Source organism: Mobula hypostoma, chromosome 8 (genome assembly GCF_963921235.1).
Source record: "Mobula hypostoma chromosome 8, sMobHyp1.1, whole genome shotgun sequence".
NCBI classification, from domain to species: Eukaryota; Metazoa; Chordata; class Chondrichthyes; order Myliobatiformes; family Myliobatidae; genus Mobula; species Mobula hypostoma.
Genome location: NC_086104.1, coordinates 134394228 through 134416556, shown reverse-complemented (window position 1 = coordinate 134416556; position 22329 = coordinate 134394228). Strand labels below are relative to the sequence as shown.

Below are 22329 nucleotides of genomic sequence, written 5' to 3'. Positions count from 1 at the left end.
TTGCAACACCCAAGCTGGTCGAAATTCTTTCCATCCACGAAGATTTGGAAGTTGGCTTTAATAAGCGAAATGTCTCAATTCTTCCTCCACACCGACACTATGACTGTGCTATACTGGGACTTCTCCTCTGCCGGACAATTAACGTGCGCCCGGGCCCAGAGAGAAGTTTTGTGGAGGAGTGTATCAAGGAAGCTCTTACCATGGGATTCATTCGGTCCTCTACCTTAACAACCGGTGCAAACTCGTACATCTAAAGGGTAGGAGCCTGAGGCCGTGCATTGATTGTAGAAGGCTACTTTGCATAAGGGCTAGAATTCGTTCCACGCATTAACACCGCCTTCGATTTACTTCAAGAGCAGGAGTTTTCCTAGAGCTAGGTTTGCGTAAAATGTGGTCCACATAAAGGAGCGTGACGTGTGGAAAACTGTATTCAACACACTGATAGGGTTCATGGAGGATCTGGTCATGCTCGTCAGCCTTGCGAATGCTCTAGCAGTTTTCCAAACGATATCCTATATATTTCTCGGTCCGCGGAGCAGCACGGTGCTCACTTTGGGTTATCTCAGAGGCTTGCAGACGATGGACTTAAAGTCATGCTGGAGTAATCCAATTGTAACGCAACCAACATTTTTTTTTTTAAATTTTCTTTTCTAATGACAATCTCTCGCTGGACCCTATTAAGAAAAAGGCAATAAGAGATTGGGTACAATCATCCAACATGAAACAAGTCCGACGATTCTTGGGATATGCCGACTTTTCCAAGAAACTTCTTGGGAACTTTAACTCATGGACAGCTCCACTGACATTATTAACGAAGAGATCCACGGGCCATTTTGTTTGGATTACTGAAGCAGGGACTTCTTTTGCAGAGCTCGAAGAGCGGTTCACGAGAGCTCCCATTTTTGTTTCACCTAAACCAATCCTCCCTTCATGGTGAACGTGGATGCCTCGGACATCGGACTGTGTGCAGTGATGTCTCAACACCTTCGAACACAAACTACACCCCTGTGTGTCGTCCTTCAGGCGACTGTACCCGGCAAGGTGAACTACATCATCGAAAATAGTGAGCTGCTCTCGGTGAAGTTCACTTTGGAGGAATGGCATCACTGGTTTAAGACGGCCAATACCCCTTTTAAGGTAAGTTCCGGGCACAGGAACCCAGCTTATATTCAGGAGGCTAAAATTCCGGACAGTTCAGGTGTTATGTTTTCTTTAAACATTTCAATTTTTCCAGCCCTATCGTCCAGGGTTGAAGAATCAAAAAAAAAAAGCCTTGTCTCTTCAGTTCGACGAACCTCAGTAAGGAGGCAGCTTACTACCATTTTGCTCAAAGTTATGGCGATGGCGGCCATTCGTTCGGGAAGATAGACAATTATTCTCAAGCCCTAAGCGCAGAATTCACCCAAATCGCTCTGTGCCATTGTGCGCACGGACCTCCAGTTCGAATGCCAATTTGGGCATTCTCCACCAAACTTCTCTGCGCAGGAGGTAGAAGTTGGGGCCGGAAGTTTAGCTCAACGTTACAAAGAGAAATGAACTAAAGGGAGGGAGTTTTGTTGCCCTCTACCCAGAAGGTTTAAATAAAGCCGATCCGCAAGAGGAGGCAGGGACCAGCATTGCAGCCTCCGCAACAGGTTGATTGTTTAATCAGGATTTTTTCTGTCCGGTCGGAATCTAGAAAGTTGGCGGCCAATTCCATTGGACAGCCTCACAGCTCTCCAGGACACCCAAGATCAACCCCACCTTCCAAATTTCTGAATTAAAACCTGCAAACACCAGTCCTTTACTCCCACTACCGTCTGGCTTGCCGCCACCAAGCTTTGTTCATAGGGAACAGCTGTGCACCGTTAAAAGAGTTCTGTTCTTACCAATAGTTCATGGTGTTCGGTGGTCTTTCGTGGGTTAGGAAGGATTGGAATCGAAGTAACGCTGCGGAAAGAGACATCTTGAATCCGGCTCTCATCCATGACTATCATCATCATCTCTCAGTTTAACCAGAGCCGTCAGGAGTCGGCCGGAGGGAGGCGGATCCTCGGCTGACACTCCGTCGACCGCGCTGGCCTCCGGGGTTTAGACGCTCTAACTCCTTGAATATGGATAGCTTTGAATATGGAGAGCTGGCGAATCCCCTCTCAAGATTCAGGGCCACACTGCCAAGTTGCGCCATGATATGGTGACAGAATTTTAATGATTGAAGAGCATTTGAAGTGAGGTTTGGTGCTCAATCGTCAGCTCATCGTTGCATTCTCTTCTAGCATCTAGTTTAGAGGTTTGTCTTCATTTCAGTCTCGTGTCGCGTCTCTATTCTTTCTCGGATACTACAGCACTTAGGCCCTAACCATCCTTGTCTCGATCTTTCATCACAAATATCTTTTCAAGTTTATCAGTCCGCCTGATATGACAAGGTTATGTAACTGTGTTTTGCGTTAATTCATGCACAACTAAAAATTAATTGTTCTTAATGTGTTCAGGAGTTCATTACGTCGTCTGTCAGCCTGACGGAAGCTGATTGCACAGTAATTTTATGAATCGAATTGTCATCCTCATACATGGTGATTTACTGCAAGAAACGTTTGGATCAGCACTGAGAATTATTGGATTAACCTGCATCTGAAAATGGGGCATAGGCCTATGTTGATACGTCCAGAACGGAGTCAGCAACACTTGACAGCGACGTCTGTCTTCTTGATACAGTTTGATGCGTTGAACGGTGTGTCAGCGAGGAAGGCCGCACTCCCCCACCCCACCCCCATCGCGAAGCGGACACTCTGTTTGGCCACGGCTGATGTTAGAAAGACCTTAGTCATTGTCAACACAGGTAAAGCTGACGGGCCTGTCAACGTCCCTTATCGGATGTTGAGGGACTGTGCGGCCCAGCTGGCAGATGTCCTGACTACAGCTTTCACATCTCTCTGAAACAGTCCACTATACCTGCACACTTAAAGGCCCAACTATAATCCCAGATGCCGCCAGAAAGCTGTTTTACCGACTATCATCCAGTTGCACTGAACTAAATATTAATGAAGTGCTATAAGCAGCTGGTCACGAGCTGCATGAAATCCTGTCTTCTCACTGTATTGGACATCTACGGGTTTACATATCGCCCGAATCAGGACAGCAATGATACAACAGCCTCTGACCTCGACTATCTCCTGTCCCACCTGGAGAACAGGGCCTCATGCGTCAGAGTGCTGTTGACCGAATTCCGTTCAGTAATCAATCGATCAATCCGAAAACACTGCTGGGGGAACTTTCGCCATTTGGTCTCCTAAGCTCCTCCTGTGACAGATTTATCGCATCCAGGCATTTTACTGTCTACAAGTCTTAGACGAGAGGAGGAAGATAAAATTACCTACTATCACCACCTTGCTTTTCTTGCAACTGTCTGCTATTTCTCTACAAATACGCCGCTCTAAATCTCACTGACATCTGGAAAATCGAGAAAATAATCACACTAACCCGGTCATACCTTTTTAAAATTATTTCTCAGTTGCACACATATACCCTTCGTTGACGAGCCCTCCCAGCACTGCTGTGTGAACGCTACCATGGTATTTTCCCAGTCGAATGATGCCGAACCTCCCCCTTTAATACGTCACCTTTCGTCATATCTAAAACAACGGAACAACAGAATACCTAACGTCGACTTTTCCCACAACAACAGCACCAACTGTCCCAGCGCTGTCTCGCCCAACATACTGCAATTCTAATTTGAATCTCCCGGGGCATCACCAGCAAAAAATTTCAGTAATATTATTGGTCCCGCACCAGTTTAGTTGCAAACTGTACCGTTTCCATAAATCCCACCACCCCTAGAAGAAAGTGAAATGGGCTTGACTGGCTTAGGGAGATACAGATGTCAGTCACACAGAAATTTCCAGACTTAACAGTCGATTTGTAACAAGGTGGATGAATTAAAAATGCAGATTGTTATTAATGAATATGATACAGTTGGGATCACAGAGACATGGCTCCAGGGTGACCAAGGATGGGAGCTGAACATTCAGGGATATTCAATATTCAGGAGGGATAGACATGAAAGAGAAGGAGGTGGGGTGGCGTTGCTGGTTAGAGAGGAGATTAACACAATAAAAAGGAAGGACATAAGCCATGAGGATGTGGAATCGATATGGGTAGAGCTGCATAACACAAAGGGGCAGAAAACGCTGGTGGGAGTTGAGTACAGGCCACCTAACAGTAGTAGTGAGGTTGGGGATGGGTTTAAACAGGAAATTAGAAATGTGTGCAAGAAAAGAACAGCAGTTATAATGGGTGACTTCAATCTACATGTGGATTGGTTGACCAAATTGGTAAGGCTGCTGAGGAAGAGGATTTCTTGGAATGTATGCAGGATGGTTTTTTGAACCAACATGTCGAGGGACCAACTAGACAGCAGGCTATTCCAGACTGGATATTGAGCAATGAGGATGGGTTAATTAGCAATCATGTCGTGAGAGGCCCCTTGGGTAAGAGTGACCATAATATGGTGGAATTCTTCATTAACATGGAGAGTGACATAGTTAATTCAGAAACAAAGGTTCTGAACTTAAAGAAGAGTAACTTTGAAGGTATGAGACGTGAATTAGCTAAGATAGACTGGCAAATGACACGTAAAGGGTTGACGGTGGATATGCAATGGCAAGCATTTAAAGATTGCATGGATGAACTACACCAATTGTTCATCCCAGTTTTGCAAAAGAATAAATCAAGGAAGGTAGTGCACCCGTGGCTGACAAGTGAAATTAGGGATAGTATCAATTCCAAAGAAGAAGCATACAAATTAGCCAGAAAAAGTGGCTCAGCTGAGGACTGGGAGAAATTCAGAGTTCAGCAGAGGAGGACAAAGAGCTTAATTAGGAAGGGGAAAAAAGATTATGAGAGAAAACTGGCAGGGAACGTAAAAACTGACTGTAAAAGCTTTTATAGATATGTGAAAAGAAAAAGATTGGTTAAGACAAATGTTAGTCCCCTACAAATAGAAACAGGTGAATTGATTATGGGGAGCAAATACATGGCAGACCAATTGAATAATTACTTTGGTCCTGTCTTCACTAAGGAGGACATAAATAATCTTCCAGAAATAGTAGGGGACAGAGGGTCCAGTGAGTTGGAGGAACTGAGGGAAATACATGTTAGGGAAGTGGTGTTAGGGAAGTGGTGTGATGTAAATTCAAGGGATTAAAGACGGATAAATCCCCAGGGCCAGATGGTCTGCATCCCAGAGTGCTTAAGGAAGTAACCCAAGAAATAGTGGATGCATTAGTGATAATTTTTCAAAACTCTTTAGATTCTGGACTAGTTCCTGAGGATTGGAGGGTGGCTAATGTAACCCCTCTTTTTAAATTAAGGAGGGAAAGAGAAACCAGGGAATTATAGACAGGATAGCCTAACATTGGTGGTGGGGAAACTGAAGAGTCAGTTATCAAAGATGTCGTAACAGCACATTTGGAAAACGGTGAAATCACTGGACAAAGTCAGCATGGATTTATGAAAGGAAAATCATGTCTGGCCAATCTCATAGAATTTTTTGAGGATGCAACTAGTAGAGTGGATAGGGGAGAACCAGTGGATGTGGTATATTTGGATTTTCAAAAGGCTTTTGACAAGGTCCCACACAGGAGATTAGTGTGCAAACTTAAAGCACACGGTATTGGGGGTAAGGTATTGATGTGGGTAGAGAATTGGTTAGCAGACAGGAAGCAAAGAGTGGGAATGAACGTGACCTTTTCAGAATGGCAGGCAGTGACTAGTGGGGTACCGCAAGGCTCAGTGCTGGGACCCCAGTTGTTTACAATATATATTAATGACTTGGATGAGGGAATTAAATGCAGCGTCTCCAAGTTTGCGGATGACACAAAGCTGGGCGGCAGTGTTAGCTGTGAGGAGGATGCTAAGAGGATGCACGGTGACTTGGATCGGTTAGGTGAGTGGGCAAATTCATGGCAGATGCAATTTAATGTGGATAAATGTGAAGTTATCCACACTGGTGGCAAAAACAGGAAAACAGATTATTATCTGAATGGTGACTGATTAGGAAAAGGGGAGCTGCAACGAGACCTGGGTGTCATTATACACCAGTTATTGAAAGTGGGCATGCAGGTACAGCAGGCGGTGAAAAAGGCGAATGGTATGCTGGCATTTATAGCGAGAGGATTCGAGTACAGGAGCAGGGAGGTACTACTGCAGTTGTACAAGGCCTTGCTGAGACCACACCTGGAGTATTGTGTGCAGTTTTGGTCTCCTAATCTGAGGAAAGATATCCTTGCCATAGAGGGAGTGCAAAGAAGGTTCACCAGATTGATTCCTGGGATGGCAGGACTTTCATATGATGAAAGACTGGATGATCTAGGCTTATACTCATTGGAATTTAGAAGATTGAGGGGGGATCTGATTGAAACGGATAAAATCCTAAAGGGATTGGACAGGCTAGATGCAGGAAGATTGTTCCCGATGTTGGGGAAGTTCAGAACGAGGGGTCACAGTTTGAGGATAAAGGGGAAGCCTTTTAGGACCGAGATTAGGAAAAACTTCTTCACACAGAGAGTGGTGAATGTGTGGAATTCTCTGCCACAGGAAACAGTTGAGGCCAGTTCATTGGCTATACTTAAGAGGGAGTTAGATATGTCCCTTGTGGCTAAAGGGATCAGGGGGTATGGAGGGAAAGCTGGTACAGGGTTCTGAGTTGGATGATCAGCTGTGATCATACTGAATGGCAGTGCAGGCTCGAAGGGCCGAATGGCCTACTCCTGCACCTATTTTCTAATTGACAAGATGTAAAGTAATAGTCTAAAGGGCCCCTTTTCTGGTTGGCTGCCAGTGACTACAGGCGTTCCACAGTGGTCTATATGGGGCCACTGCTTTTTTACATTATACGTCAATTGCAAGAAGGTATTGATGGTTCTGCTGCCAACATTTCGTACGATATGAAGATGGGTGAAGCGGAGGTAGAGCTGAGCATACTGAGACGCTACAGAAGGATTTAAACAGACCAGGAGAATGGGCAAATTAATGGCTGATGGAATACAGTGTCAGAAAAAGTATGGTCATACACTTTGATCGAGGGAAAAAAGCACAAAGAATATTTGCTAAATGGAAAGAAAACAAAAATCTGAGGTACACTGTAAATTCTGAGTCCTCATGCAGGATTCCTGAAAGGTCAATTCACAGGGCGTGTCGGTGATGATAAAGACAAATACAATGTTATCATTCATTGACAAAGGGCTGGAATATAAAAACAGGGACCTGATATTCAGGCTCTAGAAGGCACTGGTAAGGCCTCACTTGGAATATCGTGAACATTCCTGGGCACTCTTTCTGACAAAAGACGTACTGACATTAGAGGGGTTTCAAAGGTGATTTACAAAATTCATTCTGGGATGGAAAGACTCATCTTATGGGGACTGTTTGACGGCCTGTGCTCATTGGCTTCTCCTCTCTCTCTCTCCCCTCCCCCTTCCTCACTCTCTCCCCTCTCTCTCCATTCCTCCCTTCTCTTCTTAATCCCCTCTCTATCTCTTTCATGCCAATGATGTGTGTTCTCAGACTTGTTGATTTCACTTATTTTTCCCTTAACCTGCTGATGGCAACTTTATTTTTCACTTTCACTCGACCGTGCCAGATGGCAACTTGCCGGAACTTTTGGCGAAACTTAAGGTGGACTATGATAGTAGTATGTACCTCTTGATCATATTATAATTCTCGAGGAAACAGTGTGGTGTTCTTTCAATGTCCCTGATTTGGCTTGCATTTCGGACAAAAAGTGAACACATTAATAAGATGATATATGTATTTAATTTGCTTGAAACTTCGCGGAATAATGCAAAATGAAACACCGACTGCCAACAACCATAACAAAATAAAGCGTGATAGAGCCATAAATCCATTCATCTGAACACCTGGGAAATCTTTAACAACCGTTAGGGATACTGGGAAGGCTAACACAGGGAAATTGCTTTTAATAATAATCGATAAAAATGGCCGTGATCTTTCTTTTCCAGGGATATTCTGACATTTTCCCCCATTTCTTCAGATGTATTTACATTCAATTAAACAAAGATGGTTTCTTCCAAGTAATAGAACAAGAGTCAAGCTAATTATACACAAAATAAGTCAATATTTCTTCAACTGGTAATCATGCAAGAGAAGAAAACAAGATGAATATCTGCATGCTCATCTTCCTTGACAGATGAAAGGATAGCTAATCGATACAAGTCAGAACACTTCCATTCTCTTCAAGACTCGTATTAGCATATGGGATCGTGGAGGTTATGCTAACTACCTGCGAATGAAAACAAAGTTGACATATTATGCCGGCTGAGAGTCGACTGGAAATAAATAACATTTGAAATATAGAAGAAAGAAACCATAGAAAAACTACAGCACAGAAACAGGCCTTTTGGCCCTTCTTGGCTGTGCCGAACCATGTTCAGCCTAGTCCCACTGACCTGCACACGGACCATATCCCTCCATACACCTCCCATCCATGTATCTGTCCAATTTATTCTTAAATGTTAAAAAAGAACCTGCATTTACCACCTCGTCTGGCAGCTCATTCCATACTCCCACCACTCTCTGTGTGAAGAAGCCCCCGCTAACGTCCCTTTTAAACTTTTCCCCCCTCACCCTTAACCCATGTCCTCTGGTTTATTTCTCCCCTTGCCTCACTGGATAAAGCCTGCTTGCATTCACTCTATCTATACCCATCATAATTTTATATACCTCTATCAAATCTCCTCTCATTCTTCTACGCTCAGGGAATAAAGTCCTAACCTACTCAACCTTTCTCTGTAACTGAGTTTCTCAAGTCCCGGCAACATCCTTGTAAACCTTCTCTGCACTCTTTCAACTTTATTTATATCCTTCCTGTAATTTGGTGACCAAAACTTAACACAATACTCCAGATTCGGCCTCACCAATGCGTTATACACCCTCATCATAACATTCCAGCTCTTATACCCAATACTTTGATTAATAAAGCCCAATGAACCAAAAGCTCTCTTTACGACCCTATCTACCTGTGACGCCACTTTTAGGGAATTTTGTATCTGTATTCCCAAATCCCTCTGTTCCACTGCACTCTTCAGCGCCTTACCATTAACCCTGTATGTTCTACCTTGGTTTGTCCTTCCAACGTGCAATACTTCACACTTGTCTGTATTAAACTCCATCTGCCATTTTTCAGCCCATTTTCCCAGCTGGTCCAAGTCCCTCTGCAGTCTCTGAAAACCTTCCTCACCGTCTACTACACCTCCAATCTTTGTATTACCAGCTAATTTGCTGATCCAATTTACCACATTATCATCCAGATCATTGATATAGATGACAAATAACAATGGACCCAACACTGATCCCTGTGGCACACCACTAGTCACAGGCCTCCACTCGGAGAAGCAATTCTCTAATACCACTCTTTGGCTTCTTCCATTGAGCCAAGGTCTAATCCAATTTATCACCTCTCCATGTATACCTAGCGACTGAATTTTCCTAACTAACCTCCCATGCAGGACCTTGTCAAAGGCCTTACTGAAGTCCATGTGGACAATATCCACTGCCCTCCCTTCATCCACTTTCTAGGTAACCTCTTCGAAAAACTCCAATAGATTGATCAAACATGACCTATCACGCACAAAGCCATGTTGACTCTCCCTAATAAGTCACTGTCTATCCAAATGCTTGTAGATTCTTTCTCTTAGTGCTCCCTCCAATAACTTGCCAACTACCGACGTCAAACTTACTGGCCTATGATTTCCCGGATTACTTTTCGATCCTTTTTGAAACAACGGAACAACATGAGCCACTCTCCTATCCTCCGGCACCTCACCTGTAGCCAGCGACATTTTAAATATTTCTGCCGGGGCCCCTGCAATTTCAACCCTCGTCTCTCTCAAGGCCCGAGGGAACTCCGTCAGGTCCCGGGGATTTATCCACTTTAATTTTCCTCAAGACAGCAAGGACCTCCTACTTTTCAATCTGTACAGTTTCCATGATCTCACTACTTGTTTCCCTTAATTCCATAGACTTCATGCCAGTTTCCTCAGTAAATACAGACGCAAATAAACTATTTAAGATCTCCCCCATTTCCTTTAGTTCCGCACATAGCTGACCACTCTGATCTTCAAGAGGACCAATTTTATCCCTTACAATCCTCTTGCTCTTAATATACCCGTAAAAGCTCTTTGGATTATCCTTCACTTCAACTGCCAAGGCAACCTCACGTCTTCTTTTAGCCCTCCTGATTTCTTTCTGAAGTATTTTCTTGCACTTCTTATACTCCTCAAGCACCTTATTTACACCCGGTTTCCTATTCATGTCAAACAACTCCCTCTTCTTCTTTATCAGAGTTGCAATATCTGTTGGGAACCAAGGTTCCTTATTCCTATTCACTTTGCCTTTAATCCTGTCAGGAAAATACAAACTCTGCACTCTCAAAATTTCTCCTTTGAAGGCTTCCCACCTACCGATCACATCTTTGCCAGAGAACAACCTGTCCCAATCGACGCTTTTGAGATCCTTTCTCATTTCTTCAAATTCGTTCTTGTTCCAGTTCAGAACCTCAACCCTAGGACCAGATCTGTCCTTGTTCATGATCAAGCTGAAACTAATGGTGTTTTGATCACTGGAACCAAAGTGCTCCGCTACACAGACTTCCATCACTTGTCCTAACTCGTTTCCTAACAGGAGATCCAATATTGCATCCCCTCTAGTTGGTTCCTCTATATATTGATTTAGAAAACTTTCCTGAACACATTTTACAAACTCTACACCATCTTGACCCCTAACAGTATGGGAGTCCCAATCAATATATGGAAAATTAAAATCCCCTAGCACCACAACTTTATGTTTCCTGCAGTTGCCTGCTATCTCTCTGCAGATTTGCTCTTCCAATCCTCGTTGACTATTGGGTGGTCTGTAATACAATCTCACTAATGTGGCCATACCTTTCCTATTTCTCAGCTCCACCCATAAGGACTCAGTAGACAAGCCCTCTAATCTGCCCTGCTTGAGCACTGCTGTAATATCTTCCTAACAAGCAATGCTACTCCCCCACTTTTCATTCCTCTGCCTCGATCACATCTGAAACATCGGAACCCTGGAATATTAAGCTGCCAGTCCTGCACCTCCTGTAGCCAAGTTTCACTAATTGCTATAATGTCATAATTCCACGTGTCAAGCCACACACTCAACTCATCCACCTTCCCCGCAATACTCCTAGCATTGAAATATATACACCTCAGAAGATTTTTACCACCACTCACCACCCTTCTATTAGTGGATTTGCTTGAACTTTTAACATCATTTATTTTCACCCCAGCCACACTGTCAGCTCTGGCACTCTGGTTCCCAACCCCCTGCAAATCTACATTAAAGCCTCCCCAAAAGGATATTGGTCCCCCTGTAGTACAAGTGTAACCCGTCTCTCTTGTACAGGACCCACCTGCCCCAGAAGAGGTCCCAATGATCCTGAAATCTGAAACCCTACCCCCTATACCGGTTCCTCAGCCAGTTATTCATCCTCAAAGCATCCTATTCTTACCCTCACTGGCACGTAGCACAGGTAGCAATCCTGAGATTACCACCATTGAGGTCCTGATTTTCAACTTCCTACCAAGCTCTCTATACTCACTCTCCAGGACCTCCTTATTACTTGGCCTTTTCTATTTCATTGACAAAATTGTAAAGTATTGCCTATTCTCTGTGAAAGGATTGGTCTTCACAAACTAAACAGGCATAATATTTAAAATGAAAACCACCAAATGAAATGCACAAGTGAGAAATTCACATGGCGAGGACAAACTTTTGAAGTTCAATGGCAGTGATTTAATCAGCAGCACGGATTTAATGTATCTCATCTGTATAGGAGGAACAGTTGCTGGGGAGAGATGAACGGAAACAGTTTCAATCACTGGAAATATATTGTATGCAGAGAAACAGGCGTGGATGACACAAAATAATAGAGTCACGTCTTTCAAATAAGACTCCGGGATGGCAAGTTTGCTGCGTGAGAACAAAACTGCTCGTGAACCACCTTCCCAGGACGTGAATTTTTAAGAAACACAAATAAAGATTGTGTTTGTCAAAATCGTAAGCAGGTGAATAATTTGTTGACCTAAAGTTTTGGTTGCTATGGATATGAAGGAGACTGAATTTACCTTCATTTTCATGGACATCGTGGGAAACTGTGAGCATCATCAGATTGTCGGTATCGCTGGCCATCCGGACCAGAGCATCAGGATAATCAATTGTATTATTTTCAGCGCCGGGAACCAGATCTAGAAGGAAAAATAAATGAAATCGATATCTCTGAAACCACATGCTGAACAGCGCACCCTGATGAATGAGAGATATTCTTTTTGTTCTGTGTGTGATGGACATTTCAATGCAGAATGGGTGTTTATCTGTGCTCTGGCTATGAACAATGTATTACGCACGAACACTACGCTCTTATTATTCCTCAAAACCTCCACATGGAAATTAGAAAAACGCAAGGAACAATGAAATAACATTTCATTCAATTACACACCTGGCTACAGAAGAGTTTTTTTTTGTTATACACTTCAATTATCACAAATCTCTCACAGAAGTACCAGATCTCAGATCAAATAACGCCCTGCATGCCTGTATAACTTCCTTGGTAAGTTTATATTCGCCATCAGCATGAGATAGAGGTAGAAAATAAAAACAGAAACAAAACATGTACCAACCGGGATCACAGGGGTTTCCTTCACTACATTCTAGTCCATGAACGGTGCCGTTAAACGGGTCGCTGGTGTAATAGTCGATTTGATTGAGGGAGTCAATTGAACCAGAACCTGGAAGTCAATGAAAAGGATAGCTGATGGAAAGATTTATTTTACATTTGGAACAGAATTCGTAAACTGTTCCTCTTCTCACTGACCGTACCATAGAGTATGGTGGACGTTTAAAAGCAGATGCGGTCACTGCTACCAGCAACTTCAGTTCTCCATTGTAGCAAAACCAGCATCAGTTTTCTGTCCATCACTCTCATTTCTTTGCCCGGATCATAACCGTCGATATAGAAACAGGAAATGTCTGCTAGATGATGAAATCGAATGCACACTTTCCTTGTCAGCTTAGACCACACCCTCAGCAAATTCTGAGTGAAAAAAAATCTTCGTGTTCTCCTTAAACAGTTCATCGTTTACACTTACCACATTAACTTTAGTTCTCGTCTCAAACAACCTCAATGGAAACAGCCTTATCGCATTTACGCTATACACTAGTCTTAATTTAGTATCATCAAGTTCCTCATCATCATTATCGTCATTTTCTACCGTGTTGAATGACGTGGGCGATGATGGTCTTATTCATTCCCACAACTGTTCTTGGCAATTTTTCTTTTTCTGATGTGTTTTGCCTTTGCCTTTTTCTGCACTGTCTCTTTATAAGAAGGTTCACCCTAGCCATTATCAATACTCTTCAGGGATTTTCTGCCTGGCATCAGTGGCAGAATATAACCTGGGCTTGTGATATGCAGCTGCTGTTTATACAACCATCCACTACCTGCTCCCAAGGCTTCTCGTTACTCACATCGGGGTGTGGGGGTGCGGGACAGGGTGGAATCCAATAGGTAGGTGCTGCACTTTTCCCAAGGGAGACTTCTATGCAATCAGAGGGACGGAATGCCTTACACCTTCTTTGTTGGAGACATATCTCTATCCTTTCATACCTCTGTCAAATCTCCCTCATTCTTAAACACTCCAGAAAATGAAGAGCTAACTTGTTTAACCTTATCCTATACCTCAAGTCCAAAAACATACTTGTATTTTTTTCTGCACTCTTTCCCATCTTTCGTGAATGTTGGTGAAGAAACCTGCACATGATACCCCGAATTAGGACTCAATAACTGCATATATAATTTCAACACATCATCCCCTCTCCTGTACAGAGTACTTTGATTTATGAAGTCCAGTGTGTCACAAGCTTTCTTTTCGACCTAATCTACCGGTGACGCCTATTTCAAAGAATAATGCATCTGTTTTCCCGGATCCCGCTGCCATAATGCACTGCTCGATGATCCACCACTCACGGTGTAAGTCCTACCAAAGTGCATCTCCTTCCATTTGTCTGTATCATTCAATATACCATTTACAGCCCATTTGTCCATCTGCTCCAGGAACTGCTATAAGCTTTGAAAGAGTTCCTCGCAGTTCACTACACACCAATCTTGCAGTAATCCAAATATTTGCGAATCCATTTGACCAAACTATCATCGAGATCGTCGATATCGATGACGAACAGCAACGCACCCTACAGCGACCTATGTGGCACACCACAAGTCAGAGAAGTAATCATCTATGACCAGTTCATGGCTTTTCCCATGAAGTCAATGCTTATTCAAAAAAAAACAACTCATCTTGAATGCCAAGATATCTCAGGGAAGAGCCTGACAGAGCTACGGAATTTATTGACTCTAAGTTGACTCAAGGCAGCAAACGAGTGCTGCTATGTAATGCAAGACCAACAGTCTGCTTAGTTTAATATCTGCAAAATCCTTCCATGTCTGGAGTAAATACTGATGCAAAAAAAAAAAAAAAACATTAAGGACATCCACCATCTCTCTTGGCTCCATGTGAACACTCTGATATATTTTGTCCCTCACTATACCCTTGATCTTAGCACACCTGTAGAAGTCTTTGGATTCGCTTTCAACTTTTCTACGTGAGTAACCTCGTGCCTTCTGTTAGCCCTCCTGATTTCCTTCTTGTGTGCTCTCTCATATATCTTATATGTCTCAAGTACCTCACTTGCTCTATCCTGATTATTCCTGTCATGCATGTCTTTCTTCTTAACCAGGGCCTCAATTCCTCTGAAAACAAAGTTTCCTAAACTTTTTATTTCCGCCTTTTATTCTGACAGCAACATACAAACGCTATACTCCTCAGCATTTCACTTTTGAAGGCTTTCCACTTACCAACTGCACCTCTGCCAGGAAACAGCTTGACCCATTCCACACTTGTCCGATCCTTTCTGATACCATAAAATTTGGTCCTTCTCCAATTTAGAATCTGAACTGGAGGACCAGTTCTATCCTTCTCCACAATTATCTTGAAACTCGTGTCATAATGCCACTTACACTGTCTGATTCCTTAACAGGAGATTTAGTATCGTGCTCTTTCCGGCCTGGACTTCAATGTACTGATTATGGAAGCTCTCATGAACATACAGTATGGCAATCTCAGTCAATATGTGGAAAGAATAAATTACCTGTCATCACTCCTTATGTTGCATGCAACAGCCTGTGATTTATTTAGAAATGTGCCCCTCTAAATCCTGCAATTAGGTAGTCTGTACAATTGTACTTCAAGTCGTCATTCATTTCTTATTCCACAGTTCTACACATAACACCTCAGCAGATGTCCTCTGCAGTCCGACATTGTCCTTGTGAGTAATGGCTCACGCTCAATTATGTTCAAGACAACGGAACCCTGGAACTTGAGCTGGCAGTCCTGTCCCTACATTTTTTTTTAAAGAACAATGGCAAATTGCAGATCGGATGCGTGAGAAGACAAAGTTCACTCAGCTTGGCATCAGGTATCGAGTCGTGCAGTTATGTGCTTCGAAAAGCGGTTGGGATTGATCGGCCCACCTAATTAAAATAAGGCAGATATGCTTTAGCCTTCGACAATGTCAGAAAACAAAAGGCCGAGCACAGTCTGACTATTTCTCTGAATTGTGCATATTTCAATGCAAGAAGTATCGTAGGAAAGGCAGATTAGCTCACGCAATGGATTGGAACATGCTATGATGGTATTGTAGCCATTCGTTAGACTTAGTTGAAGGGGGCAGGACTGTGGTTCCATAAAACGGGTTGGAGCGGGAACGATTAGAAGAGGAGGGCTGGCTTTACTAGTCAGAGAAAATATTACGGTCGTGCTGTCATGACAGATTGGAGAACCCGTCTCGTGAGGTGTCCTTGATGGAACTGAGAAGTAGAAAATGTATGACTATGTTATAGACTACCTGACTGGACTTAAAGGATCAAAATAGTACAGACATTGGAAAATACCGCAGGAAACATCAGGTCGTTAAAGTAGGTGATTCTAACTCTCCACAGATTAACCAGGATTCCCATACTTTAAAATGACCAAAAGAGATAGAGATTGTCAATTACGTTCAGGAAAATTTCCTTAATCAGTACTTCGAAGTCCCAGTGATAGAGTGTGTGATACATTATCTTTTGTTAAAGAAAGGAACATGGCAGCTCACGGAAGTTTGTGTATCAGAAAGGACCTGGCCAGTATTGACTGCGAAAAGATGTTTTCTGGCAAAGATGTACTTGGTCACTAGAAAGATGTCAAAAATGAAATTTTGAGAATACAAAGTTTGTCTGTGCATGGCAGAATAAAGGAACTCGGGAACCGACCCTTTCAAGGGATATTTAGGCCATTACTAAGGGATATTAAAACAAAAAGTGGTGCTTCACAGGAAATTGGAGATAACAACAAATTAAGTACTTATGGTGTGTAAGAAATGCAAGAGAACACTGAATAATGAAAAATAAAGACATGCTGAAAGAAGGCATGAAGTTGCCCAAGCAGACTAAGGTGAAAGATCATCGGCAGGAATTTAACAGATATATTAAGAAAAAAAGAAGATTGCAAGTGACAAAATTGGCCCTCTGGAAGATAAGATTGTTAATCCTGCGTAACGTCAAAGGAGATCGTGGAGATGTAAGCAACACACATCAAAGTTGCTGGTGAACGCAGCAGGCCAGCCAGCATCTCTAGGAAGGGGTACAGTCGACGTTTCAGGACGAGACCTTTTGTCAGGACGAACTGAAGGAAGAGTTAGTAAGAGATTTGAAAGTGGGAGTGTGAGGGGGAGATCCAAAATGATAGGAGAAGACAGGAGGGGGAGGGATGGAGCCAAGAGCTGGACAGGTGATTGGCAAAGGGGACACAAGAGGATCATGGGACAGGAGGTCTGGGGAGAAAGACGGGGGACGGAACCCAGGGGAAGGGCAAGGGGTATAGTCAGAGGGACAGAGGGAGAGAGAGTGAGAGAAAGAATGTGTGCATAAAAATAAACAACGGATGGGGTATGATGGTGGGGGGGCGCTAGCTGAAGCCAGAGAAGTCGATGTTCATGCCATCAGGTTGGAGGCTACCCAGACGGAATATAAGGTGTTGTTCCTCCAACCTGTGTGTGGCTTCATCTTTACAGTAGAGGAGGCCGTGGATAGACATGTCAGAATGGGAATGGGATGTGGAATTAAAATGTGTGGCCACTGGGAGATCCTGCTTTCTCTGGCGGACCGAGCCTAGGTGTTCAGCAAAACGGTCTCCCAGTCTGCATCGGATCTCGCCAACTTATAGAAGGCCACATCGGGAGAACCGGACGCAGTATATCACCCCAGCCGACTCACAGGTGAAGTGTCTCCTCACCTGGAAGGACTGTCTGGGGCCCTGAATGGTGTTAAGGGAGGAAGTGTAAGGGCATGTGTAGCACTTGATCCGTTGACAAGGATAAGTGCCAGGAGGGAGATCAGTGGGGAGGGATGGGGGTGATGAATGGACAAGGGAGTCGCGTAGGGAACGATCCCTGCGGAAAGCAGAGACGGGCGGGGGGGGGAAGATGTGCTTAGTGGTGGGATCCCTTTGGAGGTGGCGGAAGTTACGGAGATTAATATGTTGGACCCGGAGGTTGGTAGGGTGGTAGGTGAGGACCACGGGGACCCTATTCCTAGTGGGGTGGTGGGAGGATGGAGTGAGAGCAGATGTACGTGAAATGGGGGAAATGCGTTTGACAGCAGAGTTGATAGTGGAGGAAGGGAAGCCCCTTTCTTTAAAAAACGGAGGACATCTCCCTCGTCCTGGAATGAAAAGCCTCATCCTGAGAGCAGATGCGGCGGAGTTGGAGGAATTGCGAGAAGGGGATGCCAGTTTTGCAAGAGACAGGGTGAGAAGAGGAATAGTCCAGATAGCTGTGAGAGTCAGTAGGCTTATAGTAGACATTAGTGGATAAGCTGTCTCCAGAGACAGAGACAGAAAGATCTAGAAAGGGGAGGGAGGTGTCGGAAATTGACCAGGTAAACTTGAGGGCAGGGTGTAAGTTGGAGGCAAAGTTAATAAAGTCAACGGGCTCAGCATGCGTGCAGGAAGCAGAGCCAATGCAGTCGTCGATGTAGCGAAGGAAAAGTGGGGGACAGATACCAGAATAGGCACGGAACATAGATTGTTCCACAAAGCCAACAAAAAGATAGGGATAGATAGGACCTATACGGGTGCACATAGCTACACCTTTAGTTTGGAGGAAGAGGGTGGAGTCAAAGGAGAAATTATTAAGAGTAAGGACTAATTCCGCTAGACGGAGCAGAGTGGTGGTAGAGGGGAACTGATTGGGTCTGGAATCCAAAAAGAAGCGGAGAGCTTTGTGACCTTCCTGATGAGGGATGGAAGTATATAGGGACTGGACATCCCTGGTGAATATAAAGCTGTGGGGGCCCGGGGACTTACAATCATCGAAAAGTTTAAGAGCGTGAGAAGTGTCACGAACATAGGTAGGAAGGGATTGAACAAGGGGGGATAAAACTGTGTCGAGGTATGCACTCGGTGGGGCAGAAGCAAGCTGAGACAATAGGTCTGCCAGGACAGGCAGGTTTGTGGATCTTGGGTAGGAGGTAGAAACGGGAAGTGCGAGGTGTGGTAACTATAAGGTTGGTAGCAGTGGATGGGAGGTCTCCTGAGCGGATAAAGTCCGTGATGGTGTGGGAGACAATGGCCTGGTTCTCCTTAGTGGGGTCACGATCAAGGGGTAAATAAGAGGAGGTATCCACGAGTTGTCGCTGTGCCTCGGCAAGGTAGAGGTCAGTACGCCAGAGTACAACAGCACCCCCCTTATCGGCGGGTTTAATAATAAGGTTAGGATTAGTGCGGAGGGAGTGGAGAGCAGAGCATTCCAAAGGAGTGAGGTTGGAATGGGAACAAGGCGCGATGAAGACGAGATGGTTGATGTCCCGTCGGCAGTTAGCGATAAGGAGATCCAGAGCAGGCAGGAAACCAGAGCGGGGTGTCCATGAAGAAGTGGAGGGTTGAAGACGGGAGAAGGGGTCATCGGTGGGGATGGAAGAGTCCTTGCCGAAGAAGTAGGCTCGGAGACGGACACAGCGGAAGAAGAGTTCCGCATCGTGGCGAACACGGAACTCGCTGAGGTGTGAGTGAAGGGGGACAAAGGTGTGGCCCCTACTGCCCCTACTGAGGACAGAGCGTTCTGCCTCAGACAGTTGAAGGTCGGAGGGGATGGTAAAGATCCGGCACGGATGAGAGCTGGGATTAGAGGGGGGGGGGCGTAGGCTGGGGGTGTCAATGGTGAGAGGAAGGTTGGGGTGAGAGGAAGATGGAGCCTCTGAGGACCCAGGAACTGACGATGGGATCTGAAGGAGACGGGATTGCAGAGTATTGATGGGGGTAGGGGAGACGGGAGTCACAATAGCTGCACATAAAGACCCGGCCTGGAGTTCAAGGCTGGAGTCGCAGTTCGTGGTTGTGCAATCGCTTTGAAGGTGTCCATGGTCGTTGCTGGAAACCGGGTTTTGAATCTGCCCTGAGGTGTTGGAGCCGGTAAGATCAATGGCAGAGGCCGCAATCTGAAGTTCAAGCCTGCTAGTTTCATGGCCAGCAGGTTCTGGAGTCCGTAGATGTAGGATCTTGCGATCTTCTCCTAACATGACAAAGTCAAAAAAACGGCGATTGCAGGCGTGAATCCGACGGAGGATGAAATAACGGGTAGGACCATTACAGACGGCGAAGTAAGTGTCCCGAAGGTGTGGAAGGATCTGGGATAGGGACACCAAATACCTCCTCATGGCGGAGAGGGTCGTCTTCAGAGTTTGACGGAAGGCAGCGTCAATAAAATGTGAGTACCTGGGATGCTCAGAAGGTCCAAATTGAGAGGCTCGGAAACGAATCCTAAAGCCAACTGAAGTAAGCTGGCGACGGACGCACGTTCCAGGAAAGGATATATGGCTGTGATAGCGAGTCTGAGTCAAAATGTGGTCGAAAAGTTGAAGAGCCAAAGAAATTACAGATGGGGAGCAGTGAGAGCTGGTTTCACTGAACTCCCGAAGAGAGGATCTAAACTTCTTCGGTGGAGGCATCACCGGAAGAGGCTTCGCAGTAGTGAAATTTAAAAACGCAAACAACAGGAATTCTGCAGATGCTGGAAATTCAAGCAACACACATCAAAGTTGCTGGTGAATGCAGCAGGCCAGGCAGCATTTCTAGGAAGAGGTACAGTGGACGTTTCAGGCCGAGACCCTTCGTCAGGACTAACTGAAGGAAGAGTTAGTAAGAGATTTGAAAGTGGGAGGGGGAGGGGGAGATCCAAAATGATAGGAGAATACAGGAGGGGGAGGGATGGAGCCAAGAGCTGGTAAGGTGATTGGCAAAAGGGATATCAGAGGATCATGGGACAGGAGATCCGGGGAAAAAGATGGTGGGGGAGGGGAAGCCAGAGGATGGGCAAGGGGTATAGTCAGAGGGACAGAGGGAGAAAAAGGAGAGTGACAGAAAGAATGTGTGCATAAAAATAAACAATGGATGGGGTACAAGGGGGGTGAGGCACTAGCGGAAGCCAGGGAATTCGATGTTCATGCCATCAGGTTGGAGGCTACCCAGACGGAATATAAGGTGTTGTTCCTCCAACCTGAGTGTGGCTTCATCTTTACAGTAGAGAGGCCGTGGATAGACATGTCAGAATGGGAATCTGATGTGGAATTAAAATGTGTGGCCACTGGGAGATCCTTCTTTCTCTAGCGGACAGAGCGTAGGTGTTCAGCAAAGTGGTCTCCCAGTTTGTGTTGGGTCTCGCCAACATATAGAAGGCCACATCGGGAGCACCGGACGCAGTATATCACCCCAGCCGACTCACAGGTGAAGTGTCTCCTCACCTGGAAGGACTGCCTGGGGCCCTGAATGGTGGTAAGGGAGGAAGTGTAAGGGCATTTGTGGCACTTGATCCGCTGACAAGGATAAGTGCCAGGAGGGAAATTAGTGGGGAGGGATGGGGGGGGGCGAACGGACAAGGGAGTCGTGTAGGGAGCGATCCCTGCGGAAGGCAGAGAGTGGGGGGAGGGAAAGATGTGCTTAGTGGTGGGATCCCTTTGGAGATGGCGGAAGTTACGGAAAATAATATGTTGGACCCGGAGGCTGTTGGGGTGGTAGGTGAGGACCAGCGGGACCCTATTCCTAGTGGGGTGGCGGGAGGATGGAATGAGAGCAGATGTAAGTGAAATGGGGAAGATGCGTTTGACAGCAAAGTTGATAGTGGAGGAAGGGAAGCCCCTTTCTTTAAAAATGGAGGACATCTTCCTCGTCCTGGAATGAAAAGCCTCATCCTGAGACCAGATGCGGCGGAGACGGTGGAATTGCGAGAAGGGGATGGGACGGAGGAATTGCGAGAAGGGGATGGGATGGAGGAATTGCGAGAAGGGGATGTAATTTGACTTTTATCATCTTTATTTACAAAGGAGACGAACACAGAGTCTATAGAAGTGAGGAAAGTAGCATCGATTTTGTGGAAGATATACAGATTACAAAGGAGGGGTTATAGACAATAGACAATAGGTGCAGAAGTAGACCAAGCCTGCACCGCCATTCTGAGATCATGGTTGATCATCTACTATCAATACCAGGTTCCTGCCTTGTCCCCATAACGCTTGATTCCCCTATCCATAAGATACCTATGTAGCTCCTTCTTGAAAGCATCCAGAGAATTAGCCTCCACTGCTTTCTGAGGCAGCGCGTTCCACACCTCCACAACTCTCTGGGAGAAGACGTTCCTCCTCAACTCTGTCCTAAATGACCTACCCCTTATTCTTAAACCATGCCCTCTGGTACTGGACTCTTCCAGCATCTCGAACATATTTCCTGCCTCTATCTTGTCCAATCCCATAATAATCTTATATGTCTCAATCAGATCCCCCCTCAATCTCCTTAATTCCAGCTTGTACAAGCCCAGTCTCTCTAACCTCTCTGCGTAAGACAGTCCGGACATCCCAGGAATTAACCTAGTGAACCTACGCTGCACCTCCTCCACAGCCAGGATGTCCTTCCTTAACCCTGGAGACCAAAACTGCACACAATACTCCAAGTGTGGTCTCACCAGAACCCTGTACAAATGCAAAAGGATTTCCTTGCTCTTGTACTCAATTCCCTTTGTAATAAAGGCCAACATTCCATTAGCTTTCTGCACTACCTGCTGCACTTGCTCATTCACCTTCAGAGACTGATGAACAAGCACTCCTAGATCTCTTTGTATTTTTCCCTTACCTAACTCCACACCGTTCAGATAATAATCTGCCTTCCTGTT

General features: G+C 45.0%; 1 protein-coding gene across 1 annotated transcript in view; it reads right to left on the bottom strand.

Moving 5' to 3' along the window:
- Positions 1-636: 636 nt before the first annotated feature.
- Positions 637-22329, bottom strand: part of LOC134351209 (deleted in malignant brain tumors 1 protein-like) — a 178119-nt gene continuing 156426 nt past the window's right edge. Inside the window, exons 20-22 of the mRNA XM_063057318.1 lie at positions 12702-12809; positions 12150-12269; positions 637-674 (exon numbers count right to left, since the gene is read on the bottom strand). Of these exons, the coding sequence (XP_062913388.1) occupies positions 637-674; positions 12150-12269; positions 12702-12809 (266 nt within the window). The remainder of the gene's footprint in view (positions 675-12149; positions 12270-12701; positions 12810-22329) is intronic.